This window comes from Rhododendron vialii, chromosome 8a, assembly GCF_030253575.1.
Source record: "Rhododendron vialii isolate Sample 1 chromosome 8a, ASM3025357v1".
NCBI lineage: Eukaryota > Viridiplantae > Streptophyta > Magnoliopsida > Ericales > Ericaceae > Rhododendron > Rhododendron vialii.
The window spans coordinates 31338087-31357496 of record NC_080564.1 but is presented as its reverse complement, the minus strand read 5'-3'; the positions used below and the strand labels follow the sequence as shown (position 1 = coordinate 31357496).

The window sequence follows — 19410 nt, the reverse complement described above, 5'->3', positions numbered from 1 at the left end:
CTTTATTATGTCGTAATAATAAAGTTGGGGTACAAGAGATAAAAAACTCGAACTACTTGGAGAAGTAATTGAGTGACGATGAGAAAAGTGAGATAATTACTTCGCTGGGAAGGCTTTGGTTTTTTAAGCGTTGAGCTTGATTGGTGTGTGTACCCTTTTTTCTTCTTGTCTTCTAATATTTATAGGCCAAGAGTCTTCGAATTTTCTGCATGCAAGGAGCTTGTTGTCCTCTTCTCGTGATGACACGTGTCCCATGTCTCCCGATTCTCTCTCCATGATGCAACGGTTGTGGGATGGTGGCTGGAAGTGAAAAACTAATTACCCACATGTTAATTCTTGATCATGGGTAGTTGAGAGAATAATGGGCCATGTAATTCTCCCACACTCCCTATTTCCGTGGGTAATGGCCAAGTAGCGGGCCACCTCATTCCCTTTTTCTGTGGGCATTAACGAATAATGGGCCAATTTGACTAAGTCAAATAGCCATGTGGCAGCCATTCCCTATTTTTCCACCCTAATCTTGCTCCTCATGGGTCATGGGCCTTCAAGAATGTAACAGGCTTTGTCAAAGGCTAGCTGGGCCTTGTTCATTCTCCAAACAACGTAGCCCACAGCCCACGACATTTTGATCCTACACCCGGTTTGGACTAAAATTGAACGGGCTCAATTGATATTGCCTTGGCCCATTAATCTTAGCCCAACGACTCTTCATTTTATGGCCCAATTTAACTGAATAATAATTAAATGGTTGTCCAACGCTTGCCCAGGACTGAGTGCGAAAAACGGGTGTAAACAGTTGGGCTTTTACTTTGCAAGTTCCTCTTAAAGGTACAAGGACATGTACAAGGTTCAATCAGGATAAAAAAAGAAGAGGGTACTAGCAATCCAGAGGGTACAAGATACAAGGTATAGGCTCTTCTGTTGGGTTTGAACATGAGTTGGAATGGATGATCCAGAGGGTTTGCCATGTTTCTGTGCTGAATTCCTTGATTAAGTTGGCCTTTTCTGCTACTGTTTATTGCATTTTGGGGGAAAAGAAATGCCAGAATTTTTCAAGTTAGGAGGCAAGATAGAGCTATTGTGCTAAATTGTATCAAAAGAGATATCAGGGCTTGTTTAAGTGCTTGGTCAAATATCAAGCAAACTTGTGAATGACAGAGTATTAAGGAGAGATGGTTCGTCTAATGGCTAGGTTTTGGAATGTTTTTTTGGGTGTTGCCGGTGTTATTCTTTGGATGGAGTTATGGAGCCGATGCGGTGTATTCTTTTGGGTTCAAGGCCATCCCCTTGCCTTCCTTTTTTTGTTTTGTTTGAAAATTACATTTCTGATTGTAAAACAGCTATATACTTTGTTTGATATTGAATCCCATTTTCACATAGATTATAACTTCATCTTTCTTATCTTCTTTCTTTCATTTCTTCTAGGAGGACTTCTCTGCTATTACATGTATTATGAAAAGTTAAAAATGTTATCTAGTGTCCCTTGATAGTGTAGTTAAGAAGTACTGTAGCATTGCTAACAAATATTTCAGGGTACTAACTAGAAAAGATCGAAGGTTATGTGGAAAGCCATGTAAATAAGGAAAAATATTTAGTGGTCTTGAGACACCGCCACGTAATGCTCCGACACCCTTGTGCACTACATAATTCTGTGGGGTTTGGTACTAATTGAATGGATCCCATGAAAATTTGTGGTGGACAAGGACGTTGGAGCAGCATGAGGCCATGCCCCCAAGACCATTGAATAATTACTTGTAAATAAGGTGTTGTCTTCCAAATGTTGTTCCATAGTTTTTTCTTTGAAAATTGCATGTCTTTCTGCATGAAACACTTAAAAAGAAGGGAAGTAATGAATATAACTCATGCTTTTGGGCCTTATAATTCAGTCAAAGGTTGTGCTGGTGATCATTTAACTAAATTAAAATGATGCCCCCGTTGGAATCGATTTAGAAAAAATTAAGATATTCTGTAAATAGTGGTTATTTCTTGTTCTTAACAACTTGTTTTTTTATCTTTATTTAAAGTATTTCGGAGTAAGTATTTATATTGACAAGAGGAATGAAAAAAATTCAAAAGCACTATAAAAGTAGGAACTGAAATTTTAAAAAAGTTTAAGGAACACATATAAAAAGAAAAATAGATCAATCATCATATCACCACATATCTAAAACAAATGAATTTATTTGGTTATGTCGTGATTAAACTAATCTTGATCTAATTTGGGATATTGGTCATGGTTTGATTATACACAAATTCGGGTTGATCCACCTATGTAGTTGAATTTTCATAATTGACCTATTTAATTCAATTGTTGTTTGGCTTGTTTTTACAGTCATCTTGATTGATGAATTTGATTTGGTGTTTAATTCTTCGTTTGATTTTTATGGGTATAAAAATTGTTAATATGGCGATATCATCTATATTTGTCTAGATAGATAGAGATGGATTTTGACTTTCAGGTTTGGAAATATCTATGGGTAGAGAAAATGTGTTCCGTGATTAAAAAAAGAAGAGAAAACGAGGGCAAATTTGGTATTTTGAAGATTGTTTTGTTAAAAATGTGGGTCCAAGTGTTATACAATCTCACGAGATTTTAGAGAATTAAGGGGCATGCAATGTGATTTGAGTGAAATCTAGGAGTAATAATGCAGTTTAGCCTTAATTGGGCCTCCTGCTTGAACCCGCGAGGTTCCCTGCTCAAAAACGATTTCCAAAATGCATCCAAACCCATTATTATAAACGAAAAAACTTCATTTAACTTCTCGATAATATTTTTTTTGGTATCCAATAATGATGAATCTTACTAGGGTCAGTGTTCTTGATGATTTCTAGAACATGAACGATTTAGATCTTTGAAATATATCTGACATAAGTTCATATTTGACTACTAGTAGCCAAACCTATTGTTACATTGATTCAATGCAACCAAGCCTATTATTACAAACGCAAAACTTTATTTAACTTCTCGATAAGATATTGATTTATATCTGATTACAATGAATTTTACTAGGATTAGTGTTCTTGATGATTTCTACAGCATGCACGATTTAGATCCTTGAAACTAATCTGAAATAAGTTCATATTTGGTTCCTAATATGGGATGGCTGTGGTAAAAAGACTTCTCAGGTTCAGCCTGCGAAGTATTAATTAACTTAACTCGCGCTTTTCAAATGCGACTTTTCTTAATTAACTTAAGCCAGACCCGGTTCGGATAAATTAGACCAAATCAAGAAAAAAGCCCGCCTTTGATTGCTGCGTTGGCGATTGAAGCATTTCTGTTCCTCTCTCAGGTGTGAACTGAGTGTGAACTGACATTCACAAGCAGATACTACCATTCTCCTCAGGAAGGTAATTCATTTTGCTGGCTAATATTCTTGTTGTTGCATATAGCCAGGAATATATACGCACAAGTGCTTCTTTTTTTTTATAAGTAAATAATTATATTATATATGCACAAGTGCATGATAGCATAGGAGAATCTATTATTCTTGTTGTTGCATATGACACTGGGTTATAATCATCGGTGTGGTAGTATCTGGTGGTGATCGATGGACAAGAGAAATATGACCAAAAGTAGTTGTTAGCTGCGGAAAAAACTTGAATTGTTTGTTGTCAATTCGTAGGTTGCAGGTGTTTAACTGCTTGGTTCCTGACTTAATTGGGGTGTGATGTGTAAAAATGCTTTATGAACGGTGGATTAAGTACATTGTCAGGTTCTCGCCTTTCATGTCGCCTGTTTGATTACTTCCAATGATATGTTGTTATTCTTTCGTCAAGCTATTCACAGACGGTATGTTTTTGTCACATTTAGATGCTGTCTTTTTCTCTTTTACCCCCAAGGCATTTATATCTTAATGCAGTGAAAAACATGAAATCTTTTCTCTTCAAAATGATGGCTAGAGTCTTGACTAGTGGCTTCGTGTTTGATCTATTGGAAGAATGATTATGATTGTTTTCCCTGTGATCTGTTGGAAAACCAAGCTATGATGATATAAAGAATTAGCATTCCTCATTTGCTGGAGTCATCCTGTTTGCTTAACAAGTGAATCATCAAAGAACCATGAATTATAGCTGGAAGCAAATATCATGTACGTACTTTGCTGTTGATGTGCTACCATTGCATGCTGATGTATTTAGAAATAACAAAAATATGTATCCTTTGTTGGCCTCAACCATGTCCACTGAGGGTCGTGCATTTGTTTCCCTCAGAAAGCCCAAGTTGCCAGCATAATAAGATTAGGTTCCTGGTACTTGTCAAATCATAGACATTTTTCTCTTACTTGCCTCGAATTGTATACTACTTATCAACTCTACCTGCATATTCTGATGATGTTTTGTTGAACTCCAGTTAATTCGTGATGAAATTCGAGCTGGGAAATCTGGTAAAGATATCTACAAAAAGGTCGAGGATGATTTTGAGGAGACAGTTCTTTATGCCCCAAAGTTTGATTTGCAGACTGCAGCTTTGTGGCTATCGCCGGTCAGTTTTTTTTAGAGGACCACCGTAATCTTTTTTACTACCCCCTCACAAGAAAAAGTTCTGATTTTCCGTCATTTGGTTTTTGGATCAGCTTCTAGTTACAGGTGCTGCTGGAGGAATATGGGCTTACAACAAGCATAGCTGCATAGGCAAAATCCTAATGTGCACATCATGGCGTTGAACCAAGTTAGAGGTGTTTCACTAACTCTGAAAGAGAAACAAACCATGCTCGACCTCCTTACTCCTCCTCGTTGAGAAAGAAATCCTTTATCCTCTTGGTGGCGGAAGTGGCTTGGTCACTAACATTTCAGTTTCTTCTAGAGCTTTTACTTGATTACCAATGAGAAAATCGAAGGGAGAATCAGCTTGTTGATGAGTTCCATGGCTTTCACCTTCGCAATCTGGACCTGGTTTTTATGATAATGAAAAATTAGATTGTGATACAAATTTGTATCTTTAACAGTATTCAAGTTTACTGTGGTTAAGAAAATTTTCAGCAATTTGAGAACTTCATTGTTCACTGTATGTGCTGGTATTGTGTTTAAAATATTATTTCCTGTATATGAGCTTCAAATTCCTGTTTCATCCTGTGTGAACTGAGTTCCAGCTTCCTTAGTTTCATTGTCTCTAGCTAACCCACTGACCGCGTCGTACCGTGTCAAAAATATATTTATAAAAACTTGGAATTAACTACTACTCCGTAGAATAGTGGTTAAGACCGAGTGTCGATCCTCAGGGACAGTACGGCTAAGTTACGCTAAATTCGATTAACTTCTAGATTAATTCAGACAGAAAAAGTTGAATTGATTTGATTTTGAGAACTAATTAAATAAAGAAAACAATAAAAGTAAGAGTTGAAAAGTTGATGGGAAAAAGATTAGGGTTTCGAATCCACTCCGACCACGTAACAACAATATACATAGGCTCGGTTTAATTATTCGAATCAGAAGAGATTATCGCTACGACTTGCAAACCCTTTAGATAATCGTCAAGAAAATAATTGCGTTGTTAAAAGGCATAGACTATCCCATAGCACGGACCGTCTCAGTAACACGGTCAGGCCGCCTAACGGCACGATCCGTCTTACGAGCATAATCTATCTCAGAACTCCAATCACAATCAATGAAAACCATTGTATAACTCGTATTTGAAAGCGCGCATACAAATACTCAATAGATTAAAACCATTAAAAATCATTCTATTGATCAAAACAAAACGGGTTCTTAGTCATATAATCGATCCGAATAATAAACCAAAATCCTACGCATAAACAGAATTACTTGATACGAAGTTTCATCTTCCCCCTAGAGAATGGAATTAGCCGGCCATCGGAGCCGGATTCTTTTCCGTGATGTCGTGCGTCGTCGTGCTCGTCCAAGAACTAATTTTCCCGGCCGAGAGATCCTCTTTGCCGAAGTCACAGCTATATACTCCTTAGGTAGGGTTTAAAGCATTAACTACATAAGAGGTTCATGGGACTTTATGTAATTATTAATTGGCAATTGAACTTTGAGTAAATCTGCACTTTGACCCCGAACATCATTAAATTCTTGTTTTTATCCAAAATCTTGGACAATGAGCTCGATCAACCTATAAACAAAATAAAAGCCAAATTAATATCAAGCAACATATATAAATGGCTAACAAGTGTAGTTTAGAGGGCCAAAATATCAATATTTCGGCACTTATCACCCACCTTCATGGAACTGTTTGACGCACATGAGTTCCACATGACGCACATTGGTCACACATGATGCACGTGAGGCCCACACATCGGACGGTTGCTGATACCTCTGTGGTGGGATCCGTGTGCTTCCATCCATTCTGTTGATAGAGACACTTGCAGAATATTTGTGGTGGCAATTTTTCTTTCATGCCCCTGAGTGGTATGGGGGCATGGATGCCTCCATAAATATGAACCTTTAGATTGAGGATCGGTAAATCTCAGCCATTAGATCAAAACTACCCGTAAAAACTAGTTGGTTTTATGATAATTCTTCCCGCTCTGTGTGTTTGTTGGTTTGGCTGCTTTCTAAATAAGTCGTATGTGGTATTCTGTATTAGCCTATCTAGGTCCTTTTTTTGTCCCATCTTCTGAGTGGGCAAAGATTCATTTAGTCATTCCTAATTTCGTAATAGGTCTTTCCCTCCTACACTTTCCTCACCTAGCAAAAAAACGAAACAAAAAGAGCACAAAAACAAAGGAACAAAATAAAAGGGGAAGTAGCAAATTGAACATGAGTTATACAATCTGGGGATGCATCTAATATTCCAGAAAGTACCGGTGCAAAGGTCTTATTTGAAACTAGTCAGGGGTGAAAACGCAATTCGATCTTCTAAAATTCAACATCGCGTTCGAAGAGTAGACAATTTTGCTTCGATCTGTAAACCGAGAAGGAACAACAATGGAGAGGAAGAAGAAGATGCAGCAGCAGGCCGTCAATGGAAACGACGCCGTACAATCACCGTCCCCATCTTCATCGCCATGGCAAGCCTTTCTGGTGCATCTTCTATCCGGATTAGGGCTTGCGTCAGCTTTGGGGGTGGCCCACAAGTTCTACTCCGTCAATCTCGTCTCCGATCCTCTTCATACGCTCCGCCTTATATGGGTACTTCCATCGCATTCACCATCATTGTTTAATCCACGTCACTTCCGCACGATTCTCTGTGATTGTTTCAATTCGGAATGTGATTTGTTACTCTGAATTTTAATCTTTTTTTCCAGGTTATTGAAGCCCCAATTGTGATTCTTATTTACAGTATGTTCCGGAGTAATCCAAAACAATGCTCGGTAATCCCATTAATCTTTTGTTTTCCCTCTTATTTTGATGGATTCAATTCCATTTTCGTCTAATTAGTTGAAGTTCTTATTCTTGTTGTGATGCGACAGTATTGGAAAGCTGTAGGACGTGGCATTTTGGGGCTTCCTGTTGGTTTGTTTAAAATCTCAGCTGTAATTTTCCATTTGTATTAAACATTTATGCTATCAACATGACTAATGTAGCCATGTAGGTAAGGCTAAGTCACATAATGCAGGTGTGCGGGTGCGGGTGGGGGAGTGAGAGTGAGAAAGTGCCTTTCGTAAACATTATATACTACTAAAATTTGTAAGAGCGAGAATTGAGAGCGGGAACGTAGAGCAGAAGTGTGGGAGCTCGGAAGGATTACATGACCTTGTATGCGTATCTGAACAGTGTTTGTTTCTATTTGGGAAATCTATGTGGTGTTACTGGTGTATTATCTTAAAGAGGAAAACTATCATTATTATGCTAAGTGGAGTGATAAACCAGGTGTTATCGATGTCTCCCAGATAAAAAGTACTTCATAGAGTTAAGAGTCAGTAGCGTGATTCCTGAAAAGATCAATGAAGAGAATCCTATTATATGATGTTAGGAAGATGCATAACTTTTTCCTAAGTTTCCTATTTCATTGGAGGAATTGACTCTGTTTATACTTACCCAAAAAAAAATTATAGTAACTCTGTTTAGGCGTTTATTGTTGAAATTCAAACTTAGACTATACTTTCAGGGGATATCAAACTTGTACTTGTGATACACTGATTGCAATTTTAGAACTGGTTTATAGATCTTTGAAGTTTGATGCTAACTTTTCAAATGGTTCTTTTGGTTTTAGGAATGCTTATTCAATTTGTTTGGTCCTGAAATGGTAGAGTGCTCATTATGTGTTCTGTATAAACCTGTAGGGGCGGTAGTGAACGCGCTTGGAGCTATTGCGTTGGGAGCTCCTGTTGGCCCTAAGTATGTGAAATAAGGGGTAGTTTAGATATTATTCTTTTATATTGATTAGAAAGCTGAAGTCGAAAAGTTGGGATTGGAACAAAATGAATTTTCCTCATTCTGTCACCTAACAAAACAATCCGTTATGTGTCCAAAGATAAATAAATTGCTTTTGTTTTCCAAATCGTCTACTATAATTTTAATTCTTGCTTCCCGGTTTCTTTTTTGTTTTCCTTTCTATTTTTGAATTTGGTACAAGCAGACATGGTGATGAAATTTATTTGGGATATTAAAGTTCTAGACTAGTTGTGCTTTCCAATCTGAAGTTGGCTTTTATGACTTAGCTTCTGGTCACGAAGAAAAAACATATATAAGCAATCCCATTCTCTATCTTATGGCAACAATATTTTGGACAAAGAAACTTTGGTTATCATTACATAATGCATCCTACCCACATTTATTGATCTTGTATCTTTCACAGGTATTTCCTCAAGACCGTTAACTGGTCACTATTGATGTCATTGTTTACTGTGAGTATTCATCCAGTTCATACCTCTTGTTATGCCACATCTCTTCACTTGTATTCAAACTCAATAGAAATTCTTCAGCTTCTACTAAGTTACTAATACCTGTTGTAACTTACCAAAAAAGAAAAGAAGGGTTTTTTCTTGTTCTGTTTTTCTTGTTTCCAGAAGAGTTCCAAAGAACTGCAAGGTCTTCCAACTTAACTTATTACTGGTGTGATTGAGCCAAAAGGTGTTACTAGGTTTTTAATTTCCATTGGGAGATCAAGCAATTTTGAGATGATGGTTCTTATTGATGTCAACTTCCTTACGACCTTGCAAGTTCATTTTGTTGTTGTTTTCATGTGCATGTCTTACTGTACGAGATTCCTACATGTTCGCAGGTTGTCCCTGCAGCTTCTGTTTTTGGTTCGTCATGGACAGACTGGATACGATTATTTGGACACACGAAGTAAGTTATCTCAGGGGTTATACTCATCCATAAATGTTTGCATTCCCATAGCTCCCCCGTATACAATCTTAGTTGGAGCCATCATTCATATTCGTTATATGGAAGACTCTTCAGTACTTCTCAAAGACAAGAACAAAAGAAGTGAGGAAGAAGAAATTTCATTATTTTGACCCTGTAATTATCATTCCCAGTTCGAATTATGTTTCTAACATCATTTATCATCAGATTTTGGAAAATGGATGTCTATTGTTATTCATTCCTTCATCAATTCAAATAATTACTGGAATGTCATGATGGAAAACATTGTTCACCCTCAGGCCAAGTGGATCTATTGATTACATGATCTGTCTACCTGCTCATGGAGCTGTTATTGGAGCTTGGTTTGGGGCTTGGCCCATGCCACTTGATTGGGATAGGCCATGGCAGGTATAGCTTAATATGGAACTTGTAAGTTTTGCCGAGCATATGTGATTTATGATCGCACTTTGAGTTTGACCGCAACCGGTTCTGGTTAAAACGAAAACATGAATGCTTTGAAGACTGCCAAAAACCGTCAGGACCGACACTGACAAAAGTTTATTATCGCGTAAAGCCATGTTATATAACAGCTCTCGTGATTTCTTATTGGCACTTTTGGTTTATTTTGTTAAGAGTTGCTCAACTGGGCTGATTCCCTAGCCACAGCAATATGTTTTTTCTCTTTGCCTTGTTTAATGAATTGTTGTTTTGTTATCCTTCGCCTCTAATTCATTGAAAATTTGAATTGTTGTTCATAGGAATGGCCTATTTGCGTGAGTTATGGGGCTATCGCCGGGTGCTTGATTGCAATGATGGCATCTTTCGGCCTTGTTCTCCTCCGTGGTGAACGGCAGCATTTCAAAGGAGAATAATTGTGTAAAAACTCAAGCGTGCAACGACAAGGTCAAGACTATGGCAGCAAATGCAAAATTCTTCCTACTCTGGTTATAGTAATCGATGCTTTCTGTGGCATAAGCACTGACACAGAGATTTTCATGCCTCAACATAATGGTCCTAACCAATTACAGTATACCCTTGTTGCTGGGCTTCTGAGATTCTCATCGATTTTTGAAGAGTTTTCACAGCTACCTTCGTCACGCTTTGTTATTTTGTATTCTTTTGACGCAAAACTAACGCTGACCTGAGTTTTAGCATAGGGTAATCTTTTCTCTAACAAGCCATTCAAAAAAATCTCTTCTCTAACAATTTACTCCGTCAGATCATACTCTTTAGCAGAATTCTTTGTTTGGTGATCATTGTTGTCATGCAAAACAGTACATTTCATGTTATGATTTTGGCTTGTTAATTAAGGTGACAGGATGGTTCTTTATTCTTTGTTTTTGTTTTTGTATACCTATTTACTCTGCGTACATGGTGCCTCCTTTTATGGTGGTTTTGGTGCTACTTCTAATCTGGGCTTAATTTTCAGTTTCAGATTTCCAACACCATAGACACAGGGATCGGAGGATCCTACAGGACGGGCTGCCCTACAGGGTTGTAGTGCGGCCGATTGGCCAACTCGGATTTTAAAATCCGAGCCGTCTTCCAAATCCTAGACAATGTAGTAGCAATTTTTCTCTTTCTTTGGTTTTCTAGGAGACTAGTGATATTCATGTTTTGAAAAGTGATTTTCAGAAGTTAATTACAAATTTATAAGTATTACTTAATTCTCCTATTTCTGTAAATATGTTTTTTATTTTTTATTTTCCATTTTTGAGCTCAAGCTGAGCCGGCCCGATCCAAACCCGTTATATTTTGCCCCGGAGTCCAACCACTCGAGGCGGGAAATTGACTCGCTGGTGGCAGTGACGCTTGGGCGGGACTCAAGTACAACCTGGTTCACTTACGCTCGCGTTATTACCTCGCCACGTCATGCTTTCGATGCCTGGCCCCACAGTCCCAATACCGTCTCTGTCCTCGTAATTTTAACCGAAATGCCGGAAGTGCCACTCGAATCACGATGGGCTCGCGCTGTCATTGGTTCATTGAGAAACAGGGCATCAGTATCGTCTGGACCTGATACCGACACGCCATCTAAAGAGCCCATGCTCGAAGGGGACCACTCGTGCCAGCGTGGCCGCTCCCGCGGAGCCACGTGGGACCCACACCGAACCCTTTAAAGCTCTCGCACAGCCCTAAATGCGCCAAACGCCACCAACGCAACTCTCTCTCTCTCTCTCTCTCTCTCTCTCTCTCTCTCTCATCACCACTCCGATTCGAAGCAGTACAGGTAAAACCTTTTGAAACTAAACCGAATCTACGTCCTGTATCATGCATGCTTACATACATACATACACGCAAGATGTAGATATGTGTGCGTATGATCAGAACTGGAATCTAAAACCCCCCCAAAATTTTCGTTGTTTATTGCATTGATGATTGGTGTGTGGAAGGTTTTTGTTTACGCGATCTATAAGACAGAGTTCTCTGGATTGTAAGCTCTAGGTGTTTGATTCTTTGTCTTTATTAAAGTCTTGAAAGTTGTAACTCCTTTTTGTGAGGGTTTTGTTTGTTCATCGATCTTTGCTTGCCTTTAGGTTTCTTGTCGATTTCTTTGCTTTCTTGTTAATTGATCTATGGCATCCTGGTATTTCTTCTTTTTATATTTTCATTGGATTTAACCTTGTTTACCCCGTGGTTTTGAGAAATCCTTGAGATTGAGTTTAGGGTTCGGCGGATTAGTTCAGCCACATAAATAGATGACTTAGTATTGGAAAACTTTACATTCCCTTATATCTCATCGTATACATGTGTAAACAAACTTAGAACATGATCAATTACAGAAGGAATAGCTGTTTGGTTTAATTTCTCAGTAGTTTCTAGTTTCTACCAACCCATTACAGATTTCTGCTGCATAAGAGATCAATGTTACATTGTTATGCACTTGTAATGGAATGATTGGAATGAATTGGTTCATCTCATCTTTTTGTTCAGAACTGACAGAGTAATGGAAGGTGATAAATCGAACGACAATGAGAATCCTCCTGCCTCTTCTTCTATTGTACAAGAGAAAGATGAATTTTCCTTTATCAATATGAATAATGATGCTTCTGATAGCACTGGTATATTTCACAATGGTAGCCCCGCTAGAGTTGATCCTCTGTCCTTTCCTTACATGCCATCTCCAATTCCTCCTTTACCTTGGAAAGCCATGCATGGAACATATCAACCTTACACGCACAGCATTCCTGAGACCCGTGGCAGTATGATGATTGATCTCAACCAGCTCTTTAACCAGCAAAATACCCTGGTTACCCCATATAGACAAGATGTACCTTTTACTGAAGGGAATGTCAAGCAAGTATCACACACTCATAATAAAAGTGGTGTTGCTGATGCCTCTATGATCGATTCACCTTTTTCTAATTGCTTCAAGATCTCTGAGATCAACAGAAATTATTCGTTGATCCTGGGTAATGCTGACGGAGGTAATGAAATGACCGGGCAGGGTGTAGAGGCAGATGGTAGCTATGGTAGTGGACCGCCACTAAAGAATTTTGTTGGTGTAGGTGGTAGTGAAACATTCAATTCCCAAAATTGTGAAGTACTTAATGTTGATAACCGTGACCATGCTTCTCAATTCGGTTGTCCAAAAAACACTTATGGAAGTTTTCTTTCTCTTGGAATCGGAGATCAAACAGATGCCAGATTTAAATCTGATCTCAGCCGGGGAGAAATCCCTGGTGAACTGGAGGGTGCTGTTTTTCCCCAGTTAAATGCTTCCCATGTTCGACAAGCTACTGGAAGCTCTTTGAGTCCAAGTCAGAACTTGTTCAGTGCATTTCCAAGCTTCCAAAATAATGTTGGTGGATTCACAGGTTGGGGAAATGATGCGGGAGGATGGGTCTCAACCAACACTAATGGTGGAGCAATAAGTGGTACTAATACCGGTCTCGAATCAAGGCCATTCCCTTTTTCACAAAATCCACAAGCTGATCTACAACATGGTTTTCCTAAATCCAGTGGCAGGAACCTAGGTTTTGAAGATAACAGAGTTTCTAGATATGTACATTCAGATCCTTATAAAGCGTTTGTAGGTGGGGTTACCACACCTTCGGTACCAATTAGCTGCAGCTCAGCTAGGTTATTTCAATCTGGACAAATTGGGGCTTCTGGGTTCGCAACAGAATCAGTAAATGTTACTGGGGCCACCACTCAGCCAACTTCAGATCAACTACAGAGACGGTTTATCAAAACAGTGCAAACTCTCTCACCGGAGTCTTCTATGGTTTCTTCTTTAGGTGGGGTCAAAGGAAGCTCTATGCGGCAAGAACATTCAGGTGAGTCAGTGGAAACCAATCACTTCAAATCCCCCTCCATATATGAGCACCTTGGGACACTGTTAAAATTACTGGAACTGAAGTTTCTGTGGCTAAGTGCTTATCCTTGTTTGAGATGCAACAACTATTTTTAGGGGTCAATTAGTTGATTTTTAATTATTGTTTTATCAGTAGCTTCCTCACGGAAGGAATCTTCTGGGCTTCTTACCTGAACTTTACAGGACAGCTATTTTCTCCTACCGGTGGTAATGCCCCTGTTGCTGCTGGGGGTGGTTTGATTCCCAAGAGGATGGGATTTCATGATAATAAGGATAGTGCTGCTCAAGCAGCTGGAAGTGGCCTTTTCCCCAAGAGGCTAGGGATTCAAGTTAATGAGATCAGTGCTGCTCAAGCTGCTGGACATGGTCCGTTTCCCAAAGGTACAGCCATTCAACTTCCTGGCGGTTATATGCTCCTTATGCTTTGAAATTGGATTTTATCCCAAGTAGATAGGGTTTCAGACATCAAGTAAAGGTATTTCTTAAATCTGACATCAGTTTCACATCTTCTGGATATCTGTTTTATCAGAAACCATCTTTTTCATTTTGTTAATGGGATTCGTTCCAGGAAAACATTGGTAACTTTACTGAATGAATCATGCCTTTGAAATTGACAAATTGGAGGAAACCTCAATATGCCTCATATCTAGGATTATTTTATTTTGTACAAGATAGTAGGCCAAGTTACATGATGTACTTCAAGGTGTTATGTGTTACTAAAACTTGGGGATAAGATTTGCCTTATTACCAAAGGGCAAAGGGCATTGATGATGAATGACCTCATTGACTTGCTCTTGACTATCTTCTGTAAATGAAGGGACCTTCATTAGGGTGCGTTGAATGGCTGAATTCATCTTGTTTATTGTGGTGGATGCATTGGTGACAAGGTTTTGGTATAATCGTTGGTTGCCTGAAGAGCATACCAGCCCAATTTCCCAAAAAATTCTGAAGAACTTTCTTTTTGCCTTCGGTATCTACATTTCAATTCAGTGTGCATTTTCTTGTGAATGCTCTTATGACACACTCAATGAAGGTTGGCGTAAACCTTTTTCTACAGATTTCTTTGGATCCTCTTTTACTACTGATATTCAGCATCTGGAGTCATACAATGTTTGCATTCTATGATTCTTTTATCATTTTTATATGATTTCTTTCCTGGTAATATATTTTGACAATTGTCTTCATGAAATAGGCTTTCAAGAACGTATGCCCCTTCAGTTCTCCAAAGATCTTCTTGGACCAACATCTACAGCAGGTATTAAGTAATAAAATACAGTGACGCACTTCATAGAAGTTCCCACAAGTGTTTTTTGTGGTTATGGTAGTAATTAGTGGTATTTACAATCTCATAGGTCCAGTAATTCCAACTGCAAAAAGTTATGGGCGCTCCCGGGCTTCTAATGCTCTTGCTGGACCACATAGAAGGGGTACAATTCGACCCCCTCCAGCTTCTCCCCAAGTTCAGTGTAAGAAGATAGCACTTCAACCTCCCATTCTTCCAATTTTGCCATCCAAATCTCAGCGCAAGAAGATAGCATTTCAACCTCCCATTCCTCCAATTTTGCCATCCACAGCTCAGCACAAGAAGATAGCACTTCAACCTCCCATTCTTCCAATTTTGCCATCTACAGCTCAGCGCAAGAAGATAGCACTTCCACCTCCCATTCTTCCATCTTCGCCATCGCCACCACAGACTGCTCCTGCTGCTGCTCTTCCTATTCCTAATCCTGCTCATGTTCATCGTATAGAATGGCAGGGTATGTCTTCTGCCTCTTTCACTTATCCTCTATTATTTAGTAACTTCTCGTTTTCAAATACCAAACTTTCATTAATTTTAGCTATGTAGCATTTTTATTGCATGTCGTAACATGATTAATCCGAGGATTTAGTGACAATGTACATACATACAACCTACTGTAATTTTCTTTTGGAAAAATTCTCTTTGTACCGTCAAAGTTAAGGCTCTTCATTAGACAATATCTGGATGACCATGTCTCTGGTCTAGTCAAGGTTTTTTACAGACTTTGTTTACTTTACGTTTTGTGTGTAGAAGTCTTGTGCTAGCCTTGTGTTTGGTTCAAAGAAACTTACTTGATCAACTTGAGCTCAATGGATAATCTAGCCAAGCCAGATAACCAAAACTCACAAGGATTGCAAGCAGGTGCAAACATACAAGCGAAGCTCAAGTATATGCTTGACTCGTTATAAAGCGAGCCTCTGCAAAGAGGTTTCTAGTCCTGACTAAATGTCAATTAGCACACTTACATAAGTTCTCTTACCCAGTACATTCCTGAGCACCCTTTCTTTCGACAAAAAGAGTAGTCTTTTTTTTTTTTTTTTGCTCAGCTGCCTAAGAGAATCTTACAAGCTATCTATCATCTTGCTTTCTTCTTTATATATTTGTATTATTTTTGCATCTCAGAACACACTGTTCTTATAGAGAGAAACTTTCATGTCTTCTTAAACCGAAATGGCTGAGGGGGGAAAGGTTCCCTTTTTTAGGCTACTCCCAGGGTAGGTTGAGGTGGGGGGTGATTGATGTTTTTCCCATTAACACCCAACATAAATGGAAAAGAAAAGGGAAAAGGACTGAAAATGGAAAAAAGGTAAGTATGAATGCTCTCCGCTATAAGAAATGATGGGCAATACGAGGCTCATCTTTAAGGTGCTTTTGTCTTTAGCAAGAGCCCAACCTCCAGTAGCTAGAGCTAAGCTCGAGAGTGCTCACATTGTATCAAATCGAGCTAGCCAATCTTGAGCTTGCCAAGCTCGATTACATATTCAAAACGAAAAGTCTATGAGTACATACACATAGGTCCATACATCGTGTACATACGCGTTTTGTACCCATATCAGGTCTTAAAAAAATGATCTGAGCCGCTCATGTTATTCAAAATGGTTTGTTTAGGGTCCGTATAAAAAATAAACTCAATCCAATATCAGTAAAAATGTTTACAAAACATCTAACTTTGCTTCATAATCCAGGCCTAGCTTATGAAGAAAAGTAGATGTTTCGTATATGCCTTTACCGATTTCGGATAGAGTTTATTTTTCATAGCAGCCCTAAACAACCCATTTTGAACAAATTAAGCGGCTCAGATCAATTTTTTGGGACCCGAGATGGGTCAAAAATGCGTATGTACCTCTAGCAAAGCTGTATTCAAAAACTCCATTCGAGCTTGAACCGAGCTTGAGCAATATTCAAGCAAAGTGAGCAGAGCTTCAGCAGCCTAAAATCGAGCATTATTCCAGGTCAACGACCCAATCTTGAGCAGCCTGCAACTTGGCTTGACTCATCTCGATTAATCCCCCACATACATTGAGAAACCACAATGCCTTATAATTCTGTACTCTTCCGTGCTTGTATCAACCTCAATATATACGATACCTCATGATTTTCAGTTATTATGCTTTAAATCGTGTATGCTGTGGCCTTGTTTCTTTGTTATGAATTTGTGACCAGGATAATGTTCTTCAAGATCTTACTTGGCCGCAGTCGCACAGGTTTTTTGGCCAAATTTGATCTTAACCCTATTTTCCCTTGGCTTACTTCTTGTGAAGCTGGACAATACAATTTAGCAATTGTGTTGGACAAATTTGCCTTCTTGAATATGGTCTTCCAGGATTTGGAGTAACTCATGCATTAAGGCAATCCTGCCATATTTCCTGTACAAGTACAACTATGATTCTTGAGCTTACATATGAATAGAAATCCTTGTTTGGCGCCTTTGTTCGACTCAAAGTTAATATCTGTCTGTATTGCACTGTTAGACTGTTAGTCATAGTTGCAATGCAAGAAAATAAATTACCCTGAGAATATTGTGGCTCAATTGCAGATTCCGAGGGACTTCCTCAACCAAGTGGACACAAATGTTTGTTGTGCAAGAGGGATCTTTCATTCACAGCAGAAGGTCAAGTATACCAGCCAGCTATTCCACCGGCTGTCGCGGTTCTTCCATGTGCCCACACCTTTCACGACCATTGCTTGCAACTTATCACTCCAGAAAACCAGTCTAAAGATCCTCCATGCATTCCTTGCGCCATTGGCGAGACTTAAGTTCTGACTATTTTTTTTTCCCGTAATTTCCTAGAGAGCGGCCTCTACCATTCTGAGGCATTTTTGAAAAGAAGAGAGGAAGGTGACATTATGGAAGGGAGAAATTTCTCAGTGGGGAATTGCGGAGAGCAGGTAAAAGTCTAAAAAAAATGTACATGCGGAAAATGAGAATGACAGAGATGGTCCGAAAGATAGATAGTAGCTAAGGCTCTGAATGTGCATATAATTGTCATCACTCTATTCGTTCATAAACTAACTTTAGCCACATTGGAAGCTTATAAGCCCATATATGATTCAGAAATTGGCTTTGAATTATTCTACCAAACTCTTGATAGTTCCCAGTAACTTTTATGTCTTAGGCTGTACGTTCATGTTTCTATTTCACGTTTGATGGCCCTGTGATTTGGTTCTCTTTGATTAGTATGGCTAGCTGCCATTGCTCTCTGGACATTTTTATCTGTTTTCTTTCATTTTCCCTTTCTCATTTGCATTTGGAACCACTAAAAGCCTACGAAGGACTTGCAGTTCCTTATTGTGTCAATCAGCAGAAATTGTGACTTACTCTTGTACCGAAACATCACCATATTACATTGGACAGTTTCATATATACGTATATACGTGTATGTTTACTTAGTCCTCTGTTTCGACTAATATCTTGTATCCACATGTTCTTTACTTGGGAGTGTGAATGCGACCAAAGTTTTGGTAGCAAATTCGCCGTACTTTTGGTTACTACTATTTAGAATTTTCGAGTTGTCCATAATCTCTATCCACTGCTCTACAATGAAATGAGGGGGAAAAAATAGGATTGATGAAATTGTAAATTTTGATCATGTTTAGGTTTGGGGAACAGGGATACTTGTTAAGCTCGAAGAAATGAGAACAAAATAAAAAAGCTCGAAGAAATGAGAACAAAATAAAACGCAACAAATGGGTCCGTATATAAACAGATGTAGTTTTGATGAAGAAAACTCGTTAGAGAATCACCCAAACATTATCTGAATATTTACAAAATGGATCGAGCTTCTCTACAATTCAGTCCACTATGGACATGCTTTTGTGAATCCATTAGCCGCTGCAATTATATTGTCGATTTATACTAATGTCACCATATTTAAATCATTCCTTAGAACATTTAAATTGATAGTCCATTTTGAACGCCGTCATGTTATAGGAACAGTCTATTTTAAATGAAAATTGACTTCTACACTCCCCTTTTTACCACATACACTCCCTTTTTTGTTCTTATTTATGTGAATTTACCTTTTTACCCTTTCATAAGTTCACTTTTTCACACATTAAGGGGCATTAGAGTAAATTCACACCTAATAAAGACAAAAAAAAAAAAAAAAAAAAAGAGTGTATGTGATAAAAATGAGAGTGTAGAAGTCAATTTCCTTTAAATCATACTTTTTTTTTTGAAAGGCATATTTTAAATCATACTTAAGCGTCCACTTTTGTGAGAGGTAATAAAATTACGTAGTCATAATTTTTGTCATAATATTTTGATCATATTTGCAATAATTTTCATGAGTGATGCGTGGACGATGGGCTATTAAGGGAATAGACTAGATTATCAGATATGGGCCCCAGTGGACCCAAGCCCAAATATGTGAAGCACATATAATCCATTTCATTTCAAAACTTGAAGTGTGATATCGAGGAGATATAGACAAGCAAGGGGTGCAAACGAAACTTGAGCTCGAGCCTTAATGAGCCGAACTTAATCATTTACTAAATGAGTTTTTTTAATCGAGCCGATCTTTTGAGTTTACTAAATGAATAAAAAACTCGAGCTCGAACTCAGTTCGTTTACTAAACGAGC

The 19410-nt window shown here is 38.5% G+C and overlaps 2 protein-coding genes and 1 pseudogene across 2 annotated transcripts; all 3 read left to right on the top strand.

Annotated features, from left to right (window-relative positions):
- The first annotated feature begins 3318 nt into the window (after nucleotides 1–3318).
- Nucleotides 3319–5063, top strand: LOC131298766 (cytochrome c-type biogenesis CcmH-like mitochondrial protein; annotated as a pseudogene).
- A 1751-nt stretch (nucleotides 5064–6814) lies between these two features.
- On the top strand, nucleotides 6815–10540 carry LOC131335310 (PIGF/3-ketodihydrosphingosine reductase fusion protein). The gene is made up of 8 exons (XM_058370620.1): nucleotides 6815–7089; nucleotides 7206–7271; nucleotides 7371–7413; nucleotides 8184–8238; nucleotides 8699–8747; nucleotides 9125–9192; nucleotides 9510–9618; nucleotides 9969–10540. The coding sequence occupies exons 1-8, from the start codon at nucleotides 6886–6888 to the stop codon at nucleotides 10080–10082; spliced, it is 708 nt and encodes a 235-aa protein (XP_058226603.1). The 5' UTR covers nucleotides 6815–6885; the 3' UTR covers nucleotides 10083–10540.
- A 130-nt stretch (nucleotides 10541–10670) lies between these two features.
- Nucleotides 10671–17900, top strand: LOC131335309 (uncharacterized). The gene is made up of 6 exons (XM_058370619.1): nucleotides 10671–11440; nucleotides 12145–13490; nucleotides 13712–13909; nucleotides 14721–14783; nucleotides 14881–15285; nucleotides 17365–17900. The coding sequence occupies exons 2-6, from the start codon at nucleotides 12158–12160 to the stop codon at nucleotides 17583–17585; spliced, it is 2220 nt and encodes a 739-aa protein (XP_058226602.1). The 5' UTR covers nucleotides 10671–11440; nucleotides 12145–12157; the 3' UTR covers nucleotides 17586–17900.
- Nucleotides 17901–19410: the final 1510 nt, after the last annotated feature.